The sequence below is a fragment of the Anticarsia gemmatalis genome, chromosome 9 (genome assembly GCF_050436995.1).
Source record: "Anticarsia gemmatalis isolate Benzon Research Colony breed Stoneville strain chromosome 9, ilAntGemm2 primary, whole genome shotgun sequence".
Classification (NCBI taxonomy): Eukaryota; Metazoa; Arthropoda; class Insecta; order Lepidoptera; family Erebidae; genus Anticarsia; species Anticarsia gemmatalis.
The window spans coordinates 9,079,149-9,106,868 of NC_134753.1; the positions used below are offsets into that span (position 1 = coordinate 9,079,149).

The following is a 27,720-nucleotide window of genomic DNA, read 5'->3' on the forward strand; positions in this document are numbered from 1 at the left end:
ATTGAGTTAATTGCAATAAAAAATCACCCTATCACTATTAGGTCACTTATATAATATCCCAAGGTTCTATTTATGTGAATGTTTAATAAAAATGCAATATTAAACCGAGAGAATTACGGATGAGAATGTTTTATTCCAGACTTAATTTATAAACATTATCTAAATAGCTGTATAATTATTTTTTTTATCAATGAATCTATTAAGAACATTATAAATGCGATAGAGTGTAGAAAATGGAAATATTCACATTGAATAAGCTGAAAACCAATAAAACATCGCACAATTTATTGTTATACTATAGACATTTGATGCAAATATAATTATTATTATAATTGCTGTGAAATACATACCAAAATTAAATTTGAAAAAAGTAAGTTATTGTTCTTTGTGCTCATGGAGAACTAACCCAAAGATAATGTATGCGCAGTCATTTCGTTTTATTGGTTTTTAGCTAAATATACAAAGAAAAGAGGTTGATTAAATATACAGGTGATCATCATTTACAAACTAATTAATAAGAAATAACCATTTTAATACTTTAAGACATAAATAATAACACATTTTAAACAATTTAACTTGCTTCTTTGACTTAAAATCTCTTATTACTATTTTTGACTACACTAATAGTATAACCAAGTCCGTTATGTTACATTGTTAATTATCCTATACTGACATAATGTAAAGGCGGTAGGCAGACAACTCCTTATCACTACAGACTCAGACACAGAGTGCGAAATAAGCGTCGAGAACGGATAGTATGTAAAACGTCAGGGCTACTAAACAAGAAATATGCCTATTGACAAATTGTTTACTATATTATAAACATTTTCTTTTCAGTTTAGGCATGCACTTTACAAAACTGCAAGTATTTTATTGTTATACTATAAAAAAGATATTTCAGGTAGAGAGCCCTGTGTTATTGTCAAATTGACAAAGTCCTAAAACACATTCACAGGAAAACACTTGCATCACACAACAACACCAATTACCCAACAGAATTAGAGAGATCCCTGGTACAAATATATTACATTTTTCGTAAAGAAAAACTTGCCGTAAGTATCATAAACTATGATTGACATAATTTATTGCTAAATTTTAAAAGAAGGATCCTTGTAAAATTGTCAGGTATACACAACACAATTTTGGACTATATTATCACAACATACATACATATAAATAGCTACATAAACATAACACACACACGCACACACATTATTCTATCAATATGGTGACTTGAACTAGCGTAACTTAATAATGAATAAATGATCAGTCTTAAAAATTCATATGGTCCTGTGGACAGAACCACGGCATCATGTCTGCAATGCATTGTACTTTTTATCCACTCTGTCCCTGAGTCAAACTTAAAATACATTCAAAACTTACAAGAAAAAATATTAACAAAAGAGCACGGCATGTTACATTTATAACAAAAATGTCAGCACATTAAAGCAAACATTAATTCAATCACTGTATAGAATAACATTAACTAAGTCACAGAAAATGTTACAACTGTGAATCTTAACTCTTACAAAGTAAATTAGTGAAACATGTTCACTATAATTTAGGTTGATTATATATCAATGGCATTTAGCACAATAAGCTGTTCCAATGTCACTTGATTCAAATAATTATTATATTTGAAACATTTTCTCAAATATCATGAGCAGCATAAGTCAAGTGCTTTCCAAGTCTAAATTATTTATCATCTCACTTGTGATATGACAGAAAATGTTCTTAATTTAAATTGTATTATATCAACTGCTCTTTATGAATAATTGAGTGTTTCACAACACTCAATTACCATTACATTTTTGTCAACTACTGTACCTATATAAATCCTAACTGATTAAGACCTAAAAGTAGAAGTTTCAATTAAAGAATGCTTATATGAAGCAGTACATAATTACACTAATCAGTTAAATTGAATACAATACATCATTAACTTATGCTCCAATCAACTACATCTCATATATGCAGAACAACTCTGTAGAGAATTCAACAACATGGAATGCTCTAAAAATTTCTGTCTCTATAATTTAGGTATGGCTGCATAGAGCGCCAATAATAATTTACTAATGTCACATAATATATATAAGATACGCATTACACTGGGTTTCCTATGATGAACGAAAAAAGTAGCAACACTGGATAAACATTAGTTCAATAGATTATAATTAGTATAGATCCTATATCAACCTTTAATTATTATTATAAAGTGTCTTGTCACTACGAGTACAATCTGAGCATCTTGTCTCAATTAATATTTTTGTTTGTAAATACATTATAATGGCTCACCAAACAAGAGTTGGTGATAGGGAAATTTAGCGACTTTGATACGCCATTATTTAATTATGCACCTACAGAATTAAATGTATTGTATGTGACTGTATCATACACCAATCATATAGTTATAATATGGACCTTTAAAATTAATAATTAACAACTGAGTAAGTCAAAGACGTCTTATAGCCGCATGCCTACATACCCTGCGATCCACTAAAAGCCCGACAAGCTAAAAGAACTTGATGTCTTGCTGTTATTTAAAAGTTAAATTGCTAGACTAGATGAATGCAGGGTTAATTTTCTACTTAAGCCAAAATGCTTCTATATTATAAATGTTTAAACATCATGATAGTCAGTGGTATTCTCATGAATTGCCTCATTGCTCTAATTAGTCATCACATTATTTATTTTTAATTCAACTAGATTAATACGAAAATTTATTAAGAAGCCTAATTACATATTTTTTCCCCTCTACCAATTTATTCATGATTGTGGCATAACTAAAAACGTGAAATAATATTGGCACGCGGCATGCTGTACTGGTATCCTTCATCATCTTACATTACATAAGTCAGTCAATCCTCGTTCCGTCAAAACAATCTACTGCAAAAAGCCCAAATAACATAAAATTAAACATTAATATAATTACATTTGAGACTAAACTAAGCACAGCGCCGATCGGCATACGCGCCCACGCATCCAGCTTACTCTATCACTTATCGATTCGACTTCAATGCGTAAAAATAATAAACAAAGACGCAGACTTATCGATTCGTCACTTTGGAAAAGATAATTAAACAACTAATAATTTAAAACTATATTCGAGGAGGGTCAGGAGTGCTCGCTAAGCAAAAGCAAATTCACGAGCCGACAGTTCAAAGCGCGTTTAACGCGATCACGAATGCTTCACCACAATAACCCCTGGTCTTGGTGGAGGCGCATGGTCTGCCTTCTTAGTGAGTGCCAGCGGCGCATCGCCCGCCTCTTCACGGAACAAATGATCACCCTCTAGGTGGCGAATGGCCTCTACAATTGTTTCCAAGTTCTGTCGACTGGTGCTTGCTAGGTACAGGCGCGATGGCGCGTCGTGTGCTGCATCTGGAAGGACCTCAACTTCGACACGCGGCTCTGCTTTAATGGCTGCCTCTAATAATGGTGCAGCAACAATAGGAGCCTCTACAGGTGGTGCCTCAACTTCTTCACTTTCGAGTTTACACTCAGCAATGTCTGTTTGCTCGAAATGAATAACAGGGCGAGCCAGCTCATGTCCATTGTTCGGATACATTTGAGCTTCTAAGGTGTGAAGTCGCTCCTCCAGGTGGCGCCGCAGTCGCCGTTCACGATCTAGTTGAACACGCAATTCATTGCTCTCCGATTCTTTTTTCTGGGGTGCACTGGTCACAGATATCACAGGAACAGGCTCAGGGGATCGAGAATTAGTGATTGTATCTTCAGTTGAATCAGGAATGATTGCTGGGACATGAGTGAGTATTTCACCTTTTCTTTTCTTTAGAGGAATTTCACCACCTTCATGTTGGTTCAGCAATCTTTTAAGCTGACAATTTTGAGACAATAGTCTTGTTTTTTCTTGTTCCAAGTTGTAAATATATTCAGCTGTCTGCTGTAATATTGCTGCCTGTAATACAATTGATAACAAAATATTATTATAATTATGAATTAAAACTCATACTTAATATATATTATTTAGATAAAATTTGTCTGATTGACAGAAATACATAGGATACAAATTAAAACAAAATAGAAACTTTTGGTTGCAGCTGTGGGATGGAATAGGGTAATTTTTGAATCATTGTGTATCTTACAGTTTTTGAGTATATGTAGAAATAAAATAAAATCACAAAATAAACAATTAAAATTAATACATAAACACTCAACTTCTAATACATTTTCATCAAATAGTTAGATAGGGAACATCATGCTATTTTTTTATAGGTTTTACTATATTAATTTTAGTCAAAGATCATAACACTTTTAAATACATTATTTAATAGTATATATTATTTACAGTATTTAAAAGTATATGTAATGCACTGATAGTAATACAAATTAGAACAATCACACAAACTTTAGCAAAACTAAACAAGTACTAGACTTGAGTTAGGTAGATATTCAATAGCTTTTAAACTGCACACTTCATTGTTATTATTTATTTTTTATATGTGATGATCTTATTGTTTAACTCAACCCTACACCTTTTAATCAGATGAACACTGTTGTGTTTACCATACAAATGGCAAAACATCTCTCAAATAGGAATTAAGAACTGTGTACATTCAAAAGGGTACATACTTTACTTAGCTTTTCTCCCTCATGGCGCGGTAACAAGGTGCGTAAAGCTTGAAAACCAGCATTGATGCTCTGCATTCGTCTACGCTCATTGCTGTTGGCAATCTCTCTTCGAATCCTCTTTTCCGCCTCCATGGTCTTACTCCCAGAGCTTGAATGTTTCTCACTGTCAAATAATAAAAATACAGTGGTAAGTGCATAAAATTTTGTAGTTCATAGTCATTTGTCAATGTTTAGAAAAAAATAATATTAGTGATAACAGAAATTTGTTGAAATACAGACATAACATATTAATATATAATTTATAACAGGAAAGATTTACTTCACAATTTTAATAACTTAAGCATACTTATTTTTGCCAAAATGGGCTTGATGTACCAAATTTCATGGTTTCAAAAATATTTGAGAGCTGAAGTGCTGATTTAAGGTATTCATATATGATATTAGCATTTTAAAAGAATTTAAGCTGTGAAAACAATATTTACAACAATATTGAGTACAAAAAACCATGAATGGTTGTATTTACGCTAGAGCGTACATATGTTTGATAGTACATTTGCGATATGTAGAGGCGCCTACTACGCCTATTCGATTTGACCAAACATGGCGGCCCAACAGCTGACTACAGACCGGCACGGGGCGTGAGCATCATCATATGGCCCGCGCAAACATCGATTGTTAGAAAGACATAGAAATAAATGAAATCTACTCGAAAAAAAACTAATTATAACAACAACATAGAATATTGAGCGAAAACAAGCACAAATTCGGCGACCACGCCGGTTATCCCTACCTGGTCAAAGCGTGATCGGATGCCTCCTCTTCGTACAAGTTGTAATCTTCTACTTCTAGCAAACAAACGTCATTACCGTGTAATGACATTACTCAGGTGCACTTATAATTTATTCCTCATCTAAATTCTGAGGAACACTCACAGAAAATCGCAATTATTGATAGATTCACAGGCCACAATGGCGGGAAATGACAATGAGCCCAGTCAGGTGACGCTACACAAAATATTGGAAACACCAGTCTAATAACCACTGAAAACACTTTTTAAACCGTATGATATGATATAAATCAATGACGAGTTGAACAATTTTAGTAATTTTTCAGCAAATAACTTATAAAAACAGTAATTAGATAGAGGGAGTCAAGGGCAACGCGACATCAATGCATAGTGCACCATAGACTAAACGATCGTAAGTAGAGTCTAGTAGATGGTAAGAAAAAAAACAAAAATATATCACAGACAACAAGAATATAATTTTAGAAATAACTAAATTTAATTTGGTAATGATTGATTAAAACTTTGAAACCAAATTAACCATTTTTATAATACTTATAAGCATCGCATGTAAGATACCTAGTTTATGAAAAAAAGTTTGTTTGTAAATCACAACGGGTTATTCAAAAGTCGTTGGCGGATATTTCTGATGAAACTTTTACTAGATAGTGAAACTAAACTGTCTTAACAATATAATTCCTCGAATAAATTAATTCGCTCATGAAAAATTGCTCTAATCGTTCAAAACGCTCTGTCGTAAAAATCGAACGTGCCGTCGGATTACATTGGCAACATTAAACATTTTGTCAAAAAAAATTATAGTCGTTAATATTAAATACTCTTAAATATTTATTAGATATGATGAGACTGAATTATTACACAGTAAGTAAACAATATTAAATACTAGACTACCTAGTATTCAATTCAATATCCTGACTTATCTACACTGTGCAGAATCGTAGAATAACCGAATGTATCCTTAGCAATAAAATGCCTACATGTCTATATGATTATGTTGGTAGACACTACATTGTCGGGTTGGCGACATTGAAGCGTCTTGATTGCAACGACCAATCGCAAGCGAGTTAAAATTTTGAATTATTTTCTAGGTGGGGATTTCGTCCTGTGCCGCCATATTGTGTTGAGCTGTGAGTGCTGGAAGTGAATATTTTACTATTTCAGTGTAAATTCTTTGTTAATATATTTCGGACTGAAAAAGCCAAAAGGTAAGCACCAAATTAGTATTAGTTTTTGTCATAACTAGCATAAACACATTTTAGTTATCCCGGGGTCATGTAACAAGCCGGCTGTTTAATCGTACTAGCATCGGCAAAGCACATACTGGGCTCGAGTAGGTACCTACTTTCGAAAATGTACTTTCTTAACATTTAAGATAAAAGCTCTTTGTAATAATTTTCTAATACTTGCTGGTTCCTTTCGTCGTCACCACTTAAGTCTGAATTATGTACATGACACGACACTGACCAGCAATGGGTAGAACTGATACAATATTCAAATTTTTTACCACTATGTACCGATTTTATAGTATTAAATAAATGATAGTATTGGATTTAGTTTCCATGAAAACCCTGCAAATTCGTACATGACACCCGGCATTGTTATGTGAGAATGTATTTACTCATCATTATTCCGGTAAATACGTTCTTTGTGATTAACAACGGAACGATGAATCATCGTTGTGAGTAACTGGGGGAGACAGTAATCTGTGGAACAAGGGTGTTTTAAGTACATAGGTCTAAAGTGATTAACTGTAAGCAGTGCATGTTACAATGTGTTTGAAACCTTTTTTTTTACTGCGAGATTGTTTACTATACCGACGGTAGGATCGATCAGCGGACTAACATTTCAGACAAAGAAGGCTAAGCCTTACCAAGTATTTAAATACAATTTCTTTCAGACTGGTCTCTTACAAAAGTTGTTTTGATACCTTGATATTTCCACTTTGTTGCGAAGAAGTTTATAATTTATCTGACTACCTTCATAATTTTGGGTAAGATAACTGAGACAGAGGGTCCTGACCATAACAAGCTCACAAATCTCGCAAAAGATTTGTCCATCATTTAATTACCTCCTATTATTGAATATTTACGATTTGTTCGTATGCAATGGCTGAATAGATACCTACCAATAGGTATTATGTTTACATTATCTTGTATCTAACCGAAGAAAACGCATCTTCCGTGCAAACTAAAAATAAGGTTCTCGCCTCGCTTGTGATGTTTCATAATTTTGTAAAAAAGTAGCTCATGTTCCTACCCGGAATACAATATTATCACCGAGCCGTGTTATTCAAATTGGTCAAGCCTTCAGCCGTTTTGACGTAAAATAAAAACAAACAGACAAGTTCATTCTCACTATCATATTTGTAATATTTTTAGGAACCAATAATATTAAGCTTGTAATCATAATTAAAGGAAAGCCTTGTCTTTCCGGGAGTTCTTTACTCAGCGTAAAAAAATAATGAAGAGCTTACAAATATCATCAATGAGCTTCCTCGCGTTTGTCGTATCTCATAAGACCTTCGAACTGTTATCAGTGGATTTGTACGATAGCAAATCGAAGCTTTTAGGAGGATTTTCGATAACACATGTCTTATGGGTTAACCTAGGTGTTAACTGTACATAATGCAAAATAAGGTAGGTAGGTAGAGCTAAAAACATAACTTTGTTCCTTACACTTCTTAAACATTTTCATAAAACGCTTTCCAGTACTCTTAAAAAAGAAAATTCTAGCTTATTTTCATGGGAACGGGCGCTGATAAGTTGAAAACTTGATTTGATATTATCACATTATCTTAGATTTGTTATACCTACCTACCTATAGGTAGATTTGGTATTAAAACTAATCAAAAGTATCCTTATAATAAATAAAATGTTTTGTTGTAGAATTTATTAACTTATCAATTACTCTGATTATCGTGTCGAATCCGGGACCTCGTTGGCTGCAGTCCCATACACTAGAGACCATACTACAATAATTACAAGCGAGTTGGTAGTTTTAGATAAAAGATAGCAGATGTATATTATAGCGTCTGATGGCCATGGTGGCAGGCTTATAACCTCGTGAGTGATTTTTAACTGCAAGTTCTAAAACACGATAATGGATAAAAAAATACATGTTTGCGACGGAGTAGTATCTTGTTAACTAGGTAATGGAGAAGTCTCTGCTACAAGTTCGTTTCATTATGGTCTAAAGTTGGCATCACATAATAATATAATCTCTTAATAATATTAATGCCGCAAATGAAAACAATAAACATCGTTTCGTTTAGTACTGATTTTTATTATTCATACATTTTCCTCGTGATAAAATGTAATATTAGTCACTTCAGTCTGCATTTAACAAACATAAATACCTAACAATACGTATTACAATTAGTAACAAATAAATATTATAATAAATACTTTATTGTTATAATTATCGTGTAACATAATTTTTCCTGTTGCTCATATGACTGGGTGCTGTGTTACTTGTGGTTTAAATCCGCAACTGGCCGCTGCTATCGATTTTCCCCTCGCCATTGCACGTGTTCTGTGCGAGGGTATCTAGTCCAGGATTGTATGCACTGCTTCGATGTAATTGTATTATAATGATTCTTTATCCAATTTATTTAATTTCCCTTGAAATCACGTTTCACGTATCGCATTAACGCGTATTTTAGCATTAACGCGTACTTGATGAATGTTTCTTTTAAATAATATTAGTATAATAGTGTTTAATGTATGGATTGTATAATGTACTGATTTTGTTTTTTTCGGGTTATTCCCTGATTACCCCGACCCCAAAAGCCCACGTCCCGGAGGACCCCGATTTGTTTTTAAAATAGTTGATAACATAAAAATAAATCGGGGTCCTCCGGGATGGGACCCGTTTTTTCTTGACTCATAGGTAGCGAAGACATAAGACAAGTTTTGAATGTCTGCCGTATAATGTATATTATAAAAATAAGGCAGTTTATTCAAAATTTTAATTGTGTTGCTGACCTTTATACTTAGTCGGCGGCCAATAGGAAAGTTTTTTTTTAGTGTCAATCGTGGAATAGGTCTTTACATGGTTGGAAATTAGCATAGTAGACGAATATTGTATTACTATGAATGTTAAAAACAATAATATGATTAACTCACTCACTAGGGCACAAAATTTATAATAATACTGACCTATCTTGTTTAAATTGTTAACATATCATAGGGTAGGTAGGTACGAGAAGTTTTGTATAATCAACATGTAATATAATTTGGGAACCAGTTAATGTTAACCTCCTGGAAAGTTCTTCGCAATCAAATAAAATATTTAGTGTAACATTTACTAGGAATAATTTAAACGATAATTTAGCCCTTATGCTCTTAAATTTGTATATTACCTATTAAAATTTAACTGTCGGTCAGACAGCCGTCCGGTATCAGCCAGACGCGTTTACAAATTTTTATTTACACACGGGTATCTACCTACTGGCGGAGCTGTCGACCTTGAACGCACCCGAGTCAAGGTCGCTGATACACTTACTTAAAATCAGACCCTACTTAAAAGTGCCTCCTATTGTATCAGCGACGACAATGATCAGTTCGGGTTGACTGGTTAAGCCTAAAAAACTGAATGTAGGGGAGAGGGGGCAGAATACGTTAGGTCAATAACCCCAACGCGTGAACCAATTTGAAATAACTCCCCATCATGACAATGATGGACGCTCTCTACACAACGTTCGTTGTACAATCAAGGACAAAGGATGTTATAGTATGTGTAATTGCTACTATATAAAACATAATAGATTGTGTACTGGTAGGGGCCACCACAGGTTGAATTTTATTATGGTCAATGATTAAACTATCGTACAGCAGTAGATAACAATATCTAACTATTTGTAACGATTTGCATTTAAGAAGAAAGAAAATTTGTTTTAACAATAACTTTAAAATATGTCGTTATGATAACAATCAATGCTAATTGTATTGTTTTCTTCACTATTCATATTTTGTCGCGAAGGGTATGTTTGCAAAGAGATAAGAATCGAGTCCTGCGTGACTAATGTCCCTGCTATTTATATTTGTATTGAGAGTAACGAGTGGGATAATGAACGATAAAGGCTGGAACGATGTGCTAGGAATTCGGTCCGCTACTAATGATCAATGTGAACAATAACTATACTAGGCTTGTTCCACTCTCAGTTTCGTTTTAAACATCGTGATAGTTGTGTGTTTCCTGCCCTCTGTGAGTAATGTGCATTTATTTATTATTTTTTGTTGGTTAGCGATTGTTTCTTTTATAGGCCCTGATTAATATAAAAACTAAATATAATGGAGTAGTTCTATCACGCTATTCTATATTCTGGGGATTTATCAAAATATATTATGTGTCATGAATATTGTGTTCATTTAAATACAATTTGATCGCTTAGTTTCGGTGTGTAATTTTTATTACTATGCATTGTTTAAGACTTACTCATACAGCGATTAATATTACGTTAGTTCATTCAACAAAATTCTATTTTATATTCTAAACGGTTTAATTTGTGATAGCGATGTAAGTCAACGCTGCGTAACTAAAATAATAGCGTTGCATCTTGCACTTTCGTTGAGAGATACTATTTTGGGCGGCAGTTAACATTTATTTCGAGCGTGTTCCCAGCACCGTGACCCACTGACGTGCTTTGTATTCCAAATTGGTTCCTCATCGTACCTGAATTATTTATTTTTATCTACCGTGACACAAATATGCATATTAAATACCTACATGTATTTGTTATTTAAATAAGATTTTTGCCACACACTTTGTCATTCATTAAAACGAGTGAAGGTGCTTTCTTTTTATTGATAGAGGTAGTTGTGGATGAAGTAGTTCTTCGTTCAATAAAGTACCGTGATCAATTTCCATTTTGTCCATGAAAAATATTTATATTTCGCCGAAAACGAGACTTTTATACCCATCCGAGACATTTTATACCCATGCTTGGTTGGCTCAGCTATGCAAGGTTTCATTACGATGTTTTCATTCACCTTCAGTTTGAGGGCGAATCTACATCAGTAAGGTTTGAAACGTGCGTGATCCTATATTTATTCACTGCTGTTAGTTGTTACCTGATATGATAATATGTCAATAATAGCAGAGTAGTCAAGTCAATAATACCCACCGTGACGGTGGGTATTATTGACTTGACTACTCTATGTACTCTTGACTATGGTTCTGATGAGTAGCAGGACATAAAAACTTCATCATTACCCGTAAGTCGTATGTGTACTATCAAGTATTTAAGTCACGTATTTCATTCTAAAATAATAGACGGACGGAAGTGGATAATAATATTATGAAGTATCTATGCAGTAGTTCTTAAATATATATTAAAATAATACGTATTACTATTTATTGGGCATTCTGTATACAAAAGATGAACTCAAAACTAATCTATTTCTACCGTTGGCGGTATCGCAGTAGGCAATATTTTCCTGGCAACTAATTGATAGAAAAAAAAATAATATTATGAGCCTATATCGAAAAATATTTAAATAAATTAAGGAAGCTTAGTGATACTAGTTAACCCTTTACACATAATAAAGTTCACAGGTACAAATGTACAAAATATAGGTTGAATAAATGTGGAAGGTATTTGGACAGACAAAGGAAAGGGAATTTTAATCAGTTGATTTTTTTATTTATTTGTATTAGTGTCCTATTTATTTATTGAATTATATAACGCTAACCTGCTTTACGCACCTAATTTAGGCCAACATAAAGCATGGGTGCTAAGCAGAGTAAGCGCTCAGTCGACATAAGCGGCAAGGAGGCTGAGAGCGCTGGTGAAGTAGCGGCAGCGATCGCAGGCGGCGAGGGTCGCGTGGAACAACTAGCTGATGCCGACGCGTTGAAACCACAGCTCAACGGCGATGCGCATATACACGAGACAACGGTAATGTATTACAGATTTTGACAGACATGTGCCATTTAAAGACTAGCTGTTACAAAAGCGAGAATGAAACGAATGGCTTATTTTAATAACTGGTAGATCTGCCAGTTATTAAAATAAGCCATTAGTTCCTGCTTGTATTTCAAACCGATCTAACGTGTTAAGTTAAACACATTGTTTAAAATACTTTCGGAGTTAGGGTGAAGCTAGGCTTTTTAATTGACATTTTAATGAGAGCTTAACCCAGACAACTAAGGCATTGGTTGCCCTCGGAGGCTATAATCTTACGGCGTTTTTATACCTATAGCGGGTGTGCCTATAAACCGCGCCGTGAGTTTGACCTTCACATTTTTTTTGGTTGTATGAATATACCATTATTAGCAGGAATGCCTTACGACGCGTTAAAATGTAGATTGAAATAGGCTACCCACTACTTCCTGTATAAATAAAGCTTCAAGTAACCATTCTAAATTGTCAAGCACTGGCATTCCCAACTACCGTAAATAAAATAACTAAACTACTGACAAACTGATTCATGAATAGTATGATTTAGTTGCCTTAACTCGTACTAAAATGTGTTGGATAAGTTACAAATTAATATAAATAACACAAAATACTTTCAAATAACATTTTCTATCTATTATGTATTTTTACATTTATGTTCTGTAATCGATTGTTTGTTTCACTTACGTTATGAACAACAGGCATATACAAATAAAAAGTATTATATCTATAAACATTGCGAGTAATAAAATAACAAACAATTATTTTATCAGATGAAAAAAATAGGTACTCTGAAATATAGAAGAAAAAACAGGTAATGGGCTGTTAAATATATGCTTAAACATGTTATAGGAGGAAAAACAAAAAGATATCGACAGTGGTACTCCAGAAAACGAAAAAGATGCTACTACAGAGAAAGAAGCGAAGCAGCAAGAGGAGGAAAAAGATGCTGCTCCACTAACAAACGGAGATAGTGAGCAAAAAGTAGAAAATGGGGAGTCTACTCCTACGCCTGAAGACAGCAAGAAGCCCAAGAAGGAGAAGGTATGTCAAGTGTAGATTTGTTCAGTATACAGATAACTGTTAACAAGGTTAACGTATTAAGTACTTACCGCATGTGTGTGCCGATTATTATTTTTGTTATTATTATTAACACGAGCATGTCATGGGCAGGTCAAGAAGAAATGGTCGCTCAGATCGATCAGTTTCAGCAGAAAAGACAAACCTAAACAAGAAAAAAAACCAAAAGACGAAGAGCTCAAAACGAATGGTGAACCAGAGAAGGTGCCGGAAGAGGTAAGTGCCTAAATTAATATCTAACTAGAGTATTTTCTACATCTAGATGTTTTTAGTAGGTAATTATTAACACAATAAGGTTGCAGACAATCAATAAAGTGTGTTATTGATTTCGTGATTTTGTGAGCTATAACTTTCTAATATACTATTTTTATATCTGACAGTCATTCATACATAGTATTCAGTTAAGTGAGAATACTAAATATAAAGATGAAGAATACCAGTCCAAATCCAAGACTCTACGCTTGCCTTACAAAATGACCTACTTTTATTTATACATCTTATAATGTTCGCACTTTGTTCGTACTGGTTATATCTTAACCATCAATTCATAATTATTTTAAGATCTTTAAAAGTCATTGGCCTCTGTTGTGTGAAAACTTGAAGATATGTGAAATCGCGCACACGTGTGGTCGAAACTGGTACGAGGGCACTCGAATCCGCGTCAAATTAATGAGAGCTGCTGATATTAACACCAGCACGAACTCCCCCAGACGTTAGACGGTAATTTAAAGAAATATTTTTCGGGCCGATAATATTATAACGTAAAGGGAGTCACTGTAAAGGGTGATCAAGTTATGATTCATAATTTATTTTTTTGTAAATAAGTATATATGAGTAATATTTTTTAATTGGTTGCTAATATTATAATAATTGATCTCGTGATTCGACCTTGCGGTCAAACCTAGTAGAAACCAACGATTTCTATGACAAGTAAGTATTGCGACGTAGTGCATTGCACCCGAACCGGCGCAGCGCGAGGAACAATGCGCATTATAATTCAAAGTGGTGCTATATCCGTGCTAACCAAACGTGAGCCGCCATTGTCGTCGACGATACCGTCCTATTAGTGTTACTTTAATTCATTGACGGTCCAAAGTGTGTCGCTATCCATTTATTTACGTAGAGAACTGTAATCAATAAGATGACATACAGCTTAATTTAACCGTTTTAAACTTCCTTTAGTTTACAGCTAATAATATTGTATATTATAATGTTGCTGTGAAAGCCCAACGCGCCGATATCCTAAATTCTGAAGCCCGCTTTTACCATTGTTACTAAAAGTCCATAATTATTAGTCATATTTTATTATTTCAATTAAACATTTCGTAGGGTTAACTATTCATTAATCTACTTTGCGTAAATGTATCTACGGTCATTAGCTTTCAACCTCCCACAGCGAAAGTTTGCGAAGTTGACAATAATTGCTATTTCAGCGGAGTCTTTATTTTTCGTAATGTTACTGGTCAGGTAAACTTAGTATCGAAGTTATTTAAGTTGCCGAACTTACTAGTATTTACAACATTTATGAACTCATGAACATATTATTTTAACATTTGAGTAGATACATGATAAAGAATTTCTGGGTATGATACTCTTTATTTAACATTTAATAGATGACATTAATTAGATCTATTACCGATGCTGTCGCAATATAATGGGGATAATAAAATTAAACGGAATCTGCTTCTGTTCAAAATAATCCTACACCAGTTAGTTTTCTACACGATGTAAAACAGATGTCTTATAAACACACTTGAGTTTTTTATTCTGCCGTGTTAAGCAGATATGGTCCATTGCGTTCCCTAGCCTAGCATAATTAGTACGTAAAAAAATATTTACGTACACCATTCATGAGAATCCTTAGATGTTTTTGCAACAGTATTGTCATAGACGGATAAGTTGCATTTCGGCGTTATAAAATGGCATCAGCGCGGCGAAGCGATGACGCAAGGACGGGAGGCATTAGGAAACAAGTTTGTGGAGTGCAAAATAAAATTAGCAGTCCTTGGCAGGTTTTGCGACGCTATTCGTGGGCGGGTAGGTCCGAAGCCCGGACGGGTTGCGAGACTGATACGTAGGAGGTCGGCAAACCGCTTTTCCTTCTATAACCTCGCTTCTTGTAGGCCTGTAATACCGTGGATTTGTATTAACGAAAAATAATTACCGAATATATCAGAAACACTTCACGTATCGAGATCCCGCATAGTAAAGAGATAAACCGATAGTGAAAACAATTTGAAATAAAATGGTAAGGAATATTTACAATAAAAACTAATAATCATTAGTGAAATCATGATTTCATGACTGAAAATATTTGATAGCAGATTATTTATTAGCTATGCTACTCCTTGCTATTGACGTAAGGCTTGTTAGTCTCTCGTTTGTTAAGTTATGTGAGATGCTACATTGCACGAACAATACGTCGTACCCTGGGTGCATGTGTGCAGTTGAGTACGTATCTAAAATGACTGCTGGTAAAGGAAACACGACGAACATAGAGCTCGGATTGCATGTTTATTGAATGACGTTGGTGACAGCGGTAGCGACTTGTTCACGGCGATCCATCCGTTGTATTTTCATAATACGGCGGCTCAATAGTGCATTGACATAACAAGGAGGGCTCAGTTTCCTCTATTGACACTGCTTTTGTGTGAAACATTTTTTAATGGCTCGTTATTGTGCGGCCTTACGAAAATTATGTTCTTAAGTTTTTATTGCAAATAACATAATTGATAACAAAACGTTTTTATTTAGTATAAGTATCCTCTGATTGCTCTAAACTCCATAACACAAGTTGTCTCCGTTTAAATCTCTTGTACTCATTGTAAGTGCTCATAGCGTGTTATTGGTATTGTGTCGGTAATTTGTTACTATAATACGTTAACAATCGGTGCCAGCCAAGACAGGGCGTTCAACCTTTGATAGCGAGCGCATGTGATGTGAGACATGTTATATCTATAATATTTATAACAATGCGAGAGTATAGTTATCTCCACGATTATTTTATTGTTTACAAGTTCATATAACTCCTGTTCGCTAGGTACTCAATCAATGCGTTGTACACTCTTGTCAGTTCTATTGGGTTTGGTTTATGCACACTATTTTCACTATTAACTCGAATTAACGTAATCATAGATGTGGAACGGAAAAGTGTTGTTATTTTCTTACTAAGTAGGTTTTTAGTTTTCAGAAACCAATGTTTCCTATTTGTTAATATTAGCCCTAATATTAAAAATTAAAAAACAATTGTAATGTTGCATTATAGAATAATAAATGCTAAAGTAAATGCGACCTTTTATGTGAGCTGTTTCTTTTTGTCAAAAATGTACTGTACAACAAAAAAATATTATTTATAATTATTATGTACACCTACTTGATTACTAAATTATATTATTATGGAGAATCCAATTTTCTATTACTTTCCGGAGTATTTTCAAATCACATAATAAAACACCGGTGTATGCGGGGTTTTAGAGCGGAAAATCATTACCATAGTCAGACATCCATGGTATTGTGTGGAATTTGGTGACTCACCTCTTTAGTTGACTGTCGCATACTTTTTACCGTTATTTGTCGGCTAAACCGTCACTTAGCCTAAACTATAGCCGTGACCCCAAGTAGATCTACTGCCAGTACCATTTTATATTATCACGCCTTTTGCATATTTCACATCCTACTTGGATGTGATATGGACGGGCGCCTATTGCCATACATACACGTCTTCAAAATTCGGACTAACCACTGCTGAGAGGATAAATTGATTAGGTAGGTATGTTTAATTCAATAACACTGACCCGACCCGGGCACGTACCAGGGACCGCATGATCAGGAGTCACATACACTACAGCTGAGACAGCAGATACAGTCATCCTAACTTAGACCTACTCTTCTCACTAAGTCTTCGTGATTTCTATCACCACTTTCCATGAATGAAAGTAACAGGTTACCTTACTATGTTGCCGTAGACTGGCTCACAGCCGCTACCCAAGGATTCGCTGGGGAAGGATCTCCTTTTTGAGCGATTAAAATTATCCGACGCCCGAAATATTACGCCGATAATAATTATTATCATTACATAATATTATTCAAGTTATCTTTTAATGTTTATTATCAAAATCGGTGTGATATAGATCTCGTCATCATAGTCCATACCACTTGTGTTATAATAGCGAAAGTAACTTGTGTTTGTCCCTCTGCGATATATTCCGGGAAGGACCAAAGTCTACGCGGCCGAAACGCGGATTTAACGTGACAATACAAAAAGGCCTCCACTGCATACATCCATATCCACAAAGAACCAAATGGGTATGAAGTCTGACACACACATTTGGTTGCGGTGTGGTGTTATAAAAAAACTGTCTATTAAAATGTGTAAATGGAATAGAACTGGCCTGTGATAAATAATTGTAATGATTATCATACGGTCGATCCTGTTTGAATATGAACCGTTAGCTTCCCGGGCCCCGACTCGATACCGAAGTGGAAACCATTGTTCATGTTCCGTTCGTTACGGACGACGATCGTGTTTTTATACCAATACAAAGTATTACAAAGTGCTAGTAGTAGGTATCTATTGGTGCTGGTAAATAACATATTTTCATTTTCATGTTATTATAAATAAGAGCATATTACTTAACTAAATGAAGACTTGTTGCAACTATAGATGTTTTTATAACATATAAATATGTACTTACGCAGCGTTCGCGGTTTCGGGGTCATTGCACTCTATTCCTAACAATCGCTTTACAATTTCGATGTACACTAGGCGTGTAAAATTATTATTTATTATAGGATGGTTACTTATTACCAATATACAATTAACTACATTAGTAATTACGATAGAATGAATGTATCGTTATTTTTTTTTTGTTAAATGGATATTTTTGTATAAAACGTTATGGCCAAAGATACTTAGACGCTTTAACACTTTAATAATATCGGAAACAGCGTGTTTACTACGTACGCTTGAAGTTTGGAAGTTTGTCCCATATGCATCAATGCGAAACGATATCGTTACGAGACGATGATTAATTTAGTGTGCTTTGCAGACATGCAAAAGGAGGCATACTTGCAATTGATATCCAATGTAGGTATATTCGAATATAATTATTCGTTTCTAGTTGATCTGTGAACAACAGACTGTATCCAATGACAATTACACAAAACGGGCATGATTTATTGAATATATTTGTTCACTCTTATTTAGGATCGTTGGCATCTCAAGCTAATTTACTATTATCGTAAATATATTCTAGTAATTACGTGATGAATCATTAGTATTGACCACTTAACAATGTCACTATCAAGAGATTTTGTACAGGGGACTGCCAAACGACAAATCTGTTTAATGAATAACGTGTGGCACGCTCAGGTGTGTACTACGTATCTTTCTACTCCAGTAAACAAAGACGGCCTTGCGCACAAGTATCGTTTTAATATTTGCCACAACCCTGCGGTTGAATATTCCTAGATTAATATGAAATAAAATATGTTTTTCGTTATCAACATTTCAAATAACTTTTATACATTAGTTTATCTAGGATAGATGACTCTGATCGAAAGATGATTTGATATAAATCGTAAAATAAACGCGACACGTGGTGTTAGGCACTCTAGTTAGTTACCAGTCAAATCCGATCTTTATGAAATGTCAAAAACACTAACTATAGAAATATAGTGACTTCATAATTTAGAATTTTCGTTAGAAACAAATGAGGGCCTAATATAATTTCTGTAATTATTTTAAATTCAGCATTATTTACAAAAAAAATTATAACATAAGCACTTTGGATGAACTTTCAAAGAGTTAAAGTTAAACATTTTTCGTTAACCAAGTCAACTTCCCTGATCCTTGGCTTTATGTTCATAATCATATTCAGCAGAAATTTGAAGTGAGTTCTTTACATTCCGGTTAACTGTTCACTATTGTATAATCCTGTGTGATAACATATAATAACTTATTATGATTTAAAAATATTATTTCAAGTGTGCAATACCTGCAGACGATATGGACATGCGGTAGCTTAAAAGAAACAATTTAAATGTTATGTAGAATGACAACCCTAGTCTTGGTGCAATATAATATGTCTTGATCAAGAGCACTGAAGGGTAACTGCTTCACTAAAAATGAGCGCCAACCTTCCGTTACGAAAAAAACAACACTATAAATTATATCCCGCATGTAAATCTCCCTTCAGTCTCTGTTCAGATTTCGCGGGTTTGACATCGTAGTTATACAGTAGTTAACACCATGGCCGACGATCAGGTATAATTTTTTTTGCGTTAATTGTGATGAGTGAGAGAATACTAACGATAAATTATTGTTTTCGATTCCTGAATTGTGATTTTCTTTTATAGACGGCCGAAGTCGCTCCTGAAGCTCCTGCGGTTACCGATACTGCTGAAGAGGCTAAGACTCCAAACGAAGTGAAAGAAGACAAAACTCCTGAAACACCAGTTACGGAACCGATCACAAATGGAAGCTCCACCCCTGAGTCGCCTAAGGCTGAGACACCAGTTGTTGAAGAAGCAGCAGCTCCGAGTCCCGAAGTCGAAAGGCCGGAACCTATCGCTGAAACAGAACCTGAGAAGTTACCTGTTAACGGACTTTCCCTAGATGAGCCTGCCAAGGAAACCACTGAAAATGAGAAAAATGAAGACAGCAAAGAAGAGTCCGTCGCTGAAACTCCAGAAATCGTACCTGAAATTTCCGTCAAAAAAGAGGTTTGTGTTGAACAAATGCCTTTGATAGATTCCACGCCTCCACCACTCCCCGCGAATCCCCCTCCTTCATCTGTGGCATCCTTTGCCGCCACCACTATGGCACCAGAATTGACAGACGCTTCGCTAGCTAACACTGCTGATAACGCAATTCCGCCACTACCGCCCTCTGACACAAAAGATAAACTTGACGAAACCCTCCCCAAATCCGAAAATGATGCAAATGAACTTCCCTCTCCCGTAAAAGAAGATAGCGACAAAACTCCAGCAGACAATGGAGTAGAGCAAAATGCTGCTGATGAACCTGTTTTAATAGATAACAGTGTGCGAGCTGTAGACGAAAATACGAAACCTGAAATTGTAGCTATTGAAGTAACAGTCATTGAAAACGAGATTAAGGTAGAAAATAAGGCTTCTTCAGCTCCATCTAGTGAAGAACCAGTAACTGAAAAAGTTGAAATAGAAATACCCGTTTTTCCGTCGCAATTAGTTGAAGAGCCTACAATTGAGAACGAAAAACAGGAAGAGCTTGTTATGCCCGTATTACCTGTTTCCGAAATAGCTCAAGATTCTGCAATTGAAACAAAGGTTATAAAAGAAAATTCTGCAGAAAATGCAGAAGAGGTGGACATGCCTACTCCACCATCTGAATTATTGGATGAATCAGCTAACGACACGGAAGTTGAAAAGGAAGTGTCAGAAAATCTTGAGCTGGAACTTCCTGCTCCTCCGGCTGAAGGCGACCAAGCCATCGAAAATAACGAGTCCATTTCAGAGGTAGAAACTCTTCCCCCACCTACGGAAGTGTCAATAGTTCCCGAAAATAATGTTGATGTGTTGAATACCGTACAAGATTTGCCGGCACCTCCACCTCCAATATGTGATGAAGCTGGTGATGTTATTTCTGAAAATAAAGATGTTGCTGAAAAAAATGAAATTGTTTCGGATAATATTCAAGAAATTATGAAGGATGCGGTGGTATACTCCAATCATGTATGTGACTCAGAAAAAACATGCCCGAAAGAAGTGGAGCTAAATGATAACGAAAATCTCGAACAGAATGTAAAGAATAAATCAAAGGACGCTCTGGGAAATCTAATCGAAACGATCGAGTGCAACGGTAACGTGGAAGAAGAAAAATTGTTATCGGATAAGGAGGTTGCTGAAATAGTTCTACCGAGCAATCCTAAGGAGAATGCGAACGTAGAATCAGGTCGGACGGCGAGCACCCCCGACGACTCGATGCCGCCGTCGTTGTCGGGCGCCGCGAGCAATGACGCGTCCGACTCCTTCCCGCCGCCGCCCAGCGACCTCAGCCGCTCGGAGGGCGACGCCTCGCCCGACTCCGCCACGCCACAGGTGAATACCGTCCGGAAAATCTTGCTCTTGTAGTGGAATTAGTACTGTAATTTCAGAAGCGTTTGATACACCCCGTTAACAGTTCTCGTATGTAGATTCATGTGCATTTCTTTACCAGCATGTGTGGACCGTCAATAACCAGAAGAATCATAAGTGTGATCGATTCGATACTGTTAAACCATTGAATCCAGCCGGCGGCTGCGTTCCTGTCCTTCTCCTTCCTTAGCTTGAAACTGAGATTTAGTTAATACTATGCTAGCATGATAATTACATTTTAAAATACGCTTTGGTGCTAACACATACTGATATTGATTAACTATACAAATTTCTAACGAAGCTTTCAAAAATGTATAAATTTAGATGATTCAGTTGATACCTATAACCTCACCATTCGTATTTTATGCATTGTGTTGAAGTTTGATTCATCGTGGTCTACTTTCATATCGTCATTATAATTTCAACTTTAAAAAATATATCATAAAACATAGATCACTTAAAACATAGACCGTTATAATTTATCATTCATCATTATTATCGTTATTCCCTATCATTACGAAAATAATAATAATCTAAGTTATTTTATGTCATTTATTTTTCACCATTTCACTATCTGAAAAAGTAAAATTCCAATATTTGTTCTAGTCTGGCTCACATTTTTTTTAACTTTTATATCTGGATTAAAATATATTAAGTTAAACTAAAATAATCAGGTAAGTAATGTTTAAATTGAAATGTCTAACAGGAGATTTAAAATTTTTATATAAAATAATATCAAAATGTATTTAAAAATGTTGTTCATTTAGTATTTAAGGCATACGCTGGTAAAAACTTATTTGTGAAATAGTTAATTATCTTTGTTTTAGTTAAATAAATAAAATCTGCTGCCATAATTTGGAACGTTAATCAGAAAAATATAACAAGAATATAATTTGCAGCCATCGCATTTAATTGATAACTGCCGAAAATTTCTTAAATGAGTGTATATCAGAACATTTTTAAATAAGTACATATTTTAGTATAAAAGTAAATCACCTATTCCTCTAACCTGTTTCAAATGAATTATATGTAAACAGTCACGATCCTTTAGTGCTAGCCATTCATAAATGTTTAGTATTAACAAATGTATGTAATTGAAACGAAGTTCGACACAGGAAAATACAATTAATTTGTAAATAGCTATTTTTATAAACTAACTGTTTCATTAACACAATATTGTACTCAATGAATATCTTCAAAACCTGACAAATTAAATATTATTTCAGGAGCCCCTCCCCGTGAGTGACAAATTGGCTGATTTGATACCCGAGGTCCCTGAAGTACCGGAACTCAAAACAGATATGGTATGCACCGTAAAAAAACTTAAAATGCTTTAGGTGTCGGCAGTTTTAAATAATACTTTAAAAAGTACCTCATGTTTTTATAGTTTTTTTTTGTACACGTTTTTGAGATTTTGTAGCTACTCCTTTACTCAAAACTATCTTATACTGATTCATTGACTGATTCTTGTGATTTTGTTTCTGATGATGAGTAAACTTAAAAATTATAGGAACGAAATAGTTGACAACGACAGTTGATATAAGTAGGCGTGTATGTAATGAGATGTATTTATATTAGTTGCAGGAGACGACGAGCGACGTGGCGGTGGCCAACTAAGCTCTGCACCACCGATGACCGCAACAACCCATCGTCCACGACACTAACCTGTGTCTAAAATGAGCCTTTAATTTATTTCGATTTAGTACTGTGGCGTATTGTCGAACTAAGTTCGATCAATAATAATAATTTGCATTGTCAATAAATGTGGTTTTCAGTTTCAGATGTGACGTTCATATAGAATGATTATACTATAAGTTTAGCGTGCTTTGCTTCTATAAAATTAAGATTTTATACATTTTATTCGCTAGAATCGAGTTTTTTATAATTATATTACATTAACAAAGTTATATAGACAGTATACGGTGCGATAAGTTGGTGCCATTATTACAGGGGTATTAGTTTGACGTTGTCGCGTGTCGCTCGCTCCTAAATTAGCTTTCTCGAGTACGTATTATTTTCAATAACAGATTATTAAATTGTGATAATTTGATAATTGTAAAAAAATGTGTGAATCTTCTACGCGTTAGCACTTGCAGAACAATTTGGTTATGCTGTGCATCTAAATATACCTTCATTCTGTTCGAACCTCAAGCTCTTTAGCTATAATTAGACGTGTATTACAAACATTCGAAATAAGCCTTTTTAATAAAAAGGGCATTCAGCGTGGTTAGTGGATTATGATTATATTCTTAAAAAATAATGTTCACCATAATCTTGATGCTGCTATTTGATCAAAATACCTATCTTAAATTATTGTGTTGGTTTATTCGAGGTTAGTAAAAGTTTATAAAAAACATCATCCCATCCAATTATAGTTTGCCTCAAAATTAGATATGTGCATTTTTTGTATTTGCTGTCGACAGTGGAGTACTGAAAGTTTTTATAACTTGAATCTTCACAGATTGTAGTAGCCCTGTCATTGAATTGTAGACATTGTCATCTGTAATAGATATATTATCATTTATTATGTATATATGAATACAGGTTTCATTGCATCGTATATTAACCTGCTTAATCTGTTATTTTCAAATTAAAGTTTGAAATTACTTTTGTAAATTGTTAAGTATGAAGGAATATGGATTTCTTTATTATCTCATTAGTATATTTTTTTATATCCACTATGATTTACTAGTAGTTTTAATATTAAGTTGTATAAATTTAGTGTCAGCAGCTCTCTGAAATGCAAACTCATGAAATTGTAACAGTAATGTTAAAAAGTTGCTCCTGTGTCTAGTGAGATATAAGCAGTAAGGTTAGACATTCTTTGTAGTGTGTGATAGTTGAATCTAAATTTAATGGATGAGGATGGATTAATTAATGATTCGAAATTGATATTCAGTGGCCAAGTTTGTGATTATACTATACAATTTATGAACTTATACAGACATTATTATTATACCTATTTAGAATTGTAGTATGTGTAACGAGTTAGTGAAGGTGGCATGGTTATTATCTGCTGCCATTAGAATATTGTTTTCCACCTCATTCATACAATACAATTAGACAATTTTAAGGTTTGATAATATTATACAATATTAAGGTCATTTTCTACATTAAATCCGTGTCCAGTAATCTGATTTCAAGATCATTTTTGTAATTTTATACATTTTTATGAAATTTTATGTGACACACTGCACGATTGGGAGAAGAAATACTCCAATATATAAACAGTAAATGTGAGTGAGACATTCCATATCAAGTGCAAACTAGACTGTCTGAAATTCTTAATGTATGCGCTCTTAATCCTACGTTAATATCAGATCTCATTTAGAATGATGTTGATCTTCAAGGGAAGAGTTCATGTTATCAGAGCTATAAGATACAAAGCTATGCTAGTGGTGTCCACAACATACTCGTATAAATATATACACGAGAATACATGTGAATTCATTTTCATTTCGAACTGATATTGTTATTTTAATTGGGGTTACCATTTAAAGTCCCTATTATGCAAGAACTCTTCATACATTCGATACCGAATTGAATAATTGAAATATCATATTATAATATACACTATCATATCGCTTTATGAATTTTTACCTTTCAATAGTCCTTAATATATACTCTTAAGTATTTTTACGCTATAATTATAATGCATCTAGAATGGTAACCCGAAATTGACTGAGTTTAATATAATACATAAAAAAACTTATTTGCTCATTATGCAATGTGGAATTTGTATGATAACTATAATAGGTAATTATGTTAATCCAATTATTGAAACTTAATGTTGATGTGTGAATGTCTCTAATCAATAAATTTGAAAAATATTTTGTTTGTTTTATTTATCACGCGTATCTGAGGTAATGTCGACAACAATAGGTGCCTTTACACACACGCTCTTTCACACATTAGAGACTGCACACACGGCACGACGGCACCAACACAGGATGATATTTTGTATCTGATTATGCCAGAAAAACGCGATGCGTCGTCGCACGACGTTTCAACGGATCGATGGGCAATTGACGAAGCGAGGGGAATCGGATCGATCGATCGATGCAACGCCCATGTAGCATACAATGCGTTGAATTGTAACCGCTCTTAGGCCTTGTATTGTACTGACACAGACTAACGGCTCACATACACACAGTGGAGGGTAAAGGGTGTAAGCTATAAAATATCAGTCTTATTGTTGAGCATCCTAAAGAGCCCACTAATTATCCAATCTTAATAGTACCCACCTTCAAATGTAACTGATGTAAATATGTTTGCTGTGGGTAATCTCTCTTAATCTGCTTTTGACTAAAGCATAGATGTCATCAGAATCAAATAGATGAAAAATTAAAAATACTACTACAACCCAAGACCAATCAGGCTAGTTTCATTCTGCCTTTTAGTTCAGTTACTGTTGACGAATATTTTATAAGAACTAGATAAATATTGATAAATTAATACTGGGTGTATTAATTTATAAAAAATATACCCATATCATATTTGGCTTTTAATTGATTAACAATTTCAGTTTTACATGTTCATTATATTTTCTAAAACATTAATAGTTTTGAGCAGCACATCTCTGTTCATGTCGTATATAACTTTTTGTTGTTCTCCACTTTTGTTTACTGTGGATAGTACTAATTGTAATAATGGATATTTCAATGTTTTTAATTCACTTGTCCCAAGTACCAATTTTACAATCCAGTCGAAGTTGATCACAGTTTCCCCAAAACTGCTGTTGTAATGAATTAGAGCTGCACTTAGAAGTTCTGACCAGCTAGTTTCTAACAAAATTATAAATTGTTTAACTTTATCTTCCTGAAAATCTTTCTTACTAAACAATTCAACTACTTTTGCTTTATCAAAATTACAGTCTGAAATTATTGTCCTCATTTCATGTTTTGCTTTCTCAAACACATCTGGTTCCAGTGGTAAATTGAGTGACTTCTCTGATAGATATAAAGTTGCTATTAAATCTTGACATACCTGAAATTATCAATATTAACAAATTAAAACTAAATTATAAACTTGAGTAAGTATATCTAGCCAGTTACAGAACCTCACTTTTAGTTTACATAGATGAAATGTTAATGTAATAGTGTTACACCTACAATAGAAGTTCTTATTAGCTTCAACTGACTCTGTGACACATTGTACCTTGCACACCCTCTCATCAACAACCTAACTACGGTTGTTGATGAGAGGGTGTGCAAGGTTACTTGGACTTGTAATTTCTTAGGGTTCTATTAAAATGTTACAAGAAATGTTTGTCAGAGGAGATTACTGTACATTACTTACGCTTTGGAACTTATCAAGAGGTTCCACACTAAATATGGTATCCATTGGTTATATTTTCATTCCATAAATCAATGACTACAATGATTCAACACGCCGTTTGTGCGCAGCAGTCGGATTCTGTCACACTTTTCTAAATATTAACTATACTTTGTACGTGACACATCTGAAAACTGTAGAACGATATAATAATTTTATTTATTTACAACAGCTTAACATTCAGAAGCGGCTGTGTACATAAATAAATTTGACAGAAAATTGCAATAGACATTTTTGACAACACAACTGACATCGTTGACATGCGTAACTAGTGTCACTCAAGACATTTCTAGAGTTGGGATACGTAATGATACGGATTAAACTTCTGTAGCGATTTTAACCGATATCGATACAATAAATTGCAGTTTGTATAAATACTAACCTACTATTATAATTGACTTTTTTACGTATTAATGCATTTAAAATGAATCAAAAACGGTCATGGGATTTAGACAGAAGTAAAAACAATACTCGAACCCAAGCAATGATTAAGAATGTTTTGCCGTTCACAACATATTTCTAAATGCGGGGCATGAAGCCTAACTCTATTAATGAGAAATCTATATTAAAATTATTAAAAATGAATCACCGAAATCTATGTTCGCGCTATACTTTTGAAGAACTGAACCAAATTGGATAATTATGTTTGAACTGATGGGATCAAAATTCCCATGGGGATGGAATCAACACGATAAAATTATACTATACCTGAACGAAGTCGTAATAGTGCGCTAGAAAGGAATTAGACGAGACCAATGACACTGCCCGAACTGGAAATCGTACCCGAGGCCTTGTGATCAGCAATCGTATTACACCATGGAGGCAAACCAGAATAAATTGATTTTAAACTTTTCGAATTGGTGTTCACTTTGCCATTATCTGATCACTTTATTCA

At 34.3% G+C, this 27,720-nt stretch overlaps 2 protein-coding genes and 1 long non-coding RNA gene across 8 annotated transcripts; 1 reads left to right on the top strand and 2 right to left on the bottom strand.

Annotated features, from left to right (window-relative positions):
* Positions 1-515: 515 nt before the first annotated feature.
* On the bottom strand, positions 516-5,782 carry crp (transcription factor cropped). The gene is made up of 3 exons (XM_076118818.1): positions 5,384-5,782; positions 4,594-4,756; positions 516-3,919 (listed from the first exon to the last, which is right to left on the bottom strand). The coding sequence occupies exons 1-3, from the start codon at positions 5,470-5,472 to the stop codon at positions 3,179-3,181; spliced, it is 993 nt and encodes a 330-aa protein (XP_075974933.1). The 5' UTR covers positions 5,473-5,782; the 3' UTR covers positions 516-3,178.
* Positions 5,783-6,486: 704 nt separating this feature from the next.
* On the top strand, positions 6,487-25,321 carry LOC142975739 (uncharacterized). Of its 6 annotated transcripts, none has more exons than XM_076118770.1 (7): positions 6,487-6,603; positions 12,113-12,296; positions 13,149-13,340; positions 13,470-13,592; positions 19,734-20,099; positions 22,718-22,795; positions 23,070-25,321. In XM_076118770.1, exons 2-7 carry the CDS (start codon positions 12,126-12,128, stop codon positions 23,106-23,108), a joined length of 969 nt encoding a protein of 322 aa, XP_075974885.1. In that variant the 5' UTR covers positions 6,487-6,603; positions 12,113-12,125; the 3' UTR covers positions 23,109-25,321. The 6 variants fall into 6 exon arrangements, with proteins under 6 accessions (XP_075974885.1, XP_075974887.1, XP_075974888.1 ...); XM_076118772.1 differs by having other exon boundaries at positions 23,076-25,321; XM_076118771.1 differs by lacking the exon at positions 6,487-6,603 and adding an exon at positions 10,465-10,603.
* Positions 25,322-25,982: 661 nt separating this feature from the next.
* LOC142975459 (uncharacterized) lies at positions 25,983-27,084 on the bottom strand. Its single transcript, XR_012959616.1, has 2 exons — positions 26,790-27,084; positions 25,983-26,477 (listed from the first exon to the last, which is right to left on the bottom strand). It is a non-coding gene; the product is annotated as an uncharacterized LOC142975459 (long non-coding RNA).
* Positions 27,085-27,720: the final 636 nt, after the last annotated feature.

Excerpts from the sequence above, each read along its gene's own strand:
- crp (XM_076118818.1), bottom strand. The coding sequence starts at position 5,472 with ATGTCATTACACGGTAATGACGTTTGTTTGCTAGAAGTAGAAGATTAC. Across the intron at positions 4,757-5,383 it reads TCCGATCACGCTTTGACCAG|TGAGAAACATTCAAGCTCTG; the intron begins GTAGGGATAACC and ends ATTATTTGACAG. Across the intron at positions 3,920-4,593 it reads AGGGAGAAAAGCTAAGTAAA|GCAGCAATATTACAGCAGAC; the intron begins GTATGTACCCTT and ends ATTGTATTACAG.
- LOC142975739 (XM_076118768.1), top strand. The coding sequence starts at position 20,115 with ATGCCTTTGATAGATTCCACGCCTCCACCACTCCCCGCGAATCCCCCT. Across the intron at positions 21,456-22,717 it reads CCGACTCCGCCACGCCACAG|GAGCCCCTCCCCGTGAGTGA; the intron begins GTGAATACCGTC and ends ATATTATTTCAG. Across the intron at positions 22,796-23,069 it reads CGGAACTCAAAACAGATATG|TTGCAGGAGACGACGAGCGA; the intron begins GTATGCACCGTA and ends TATTTATATTAG.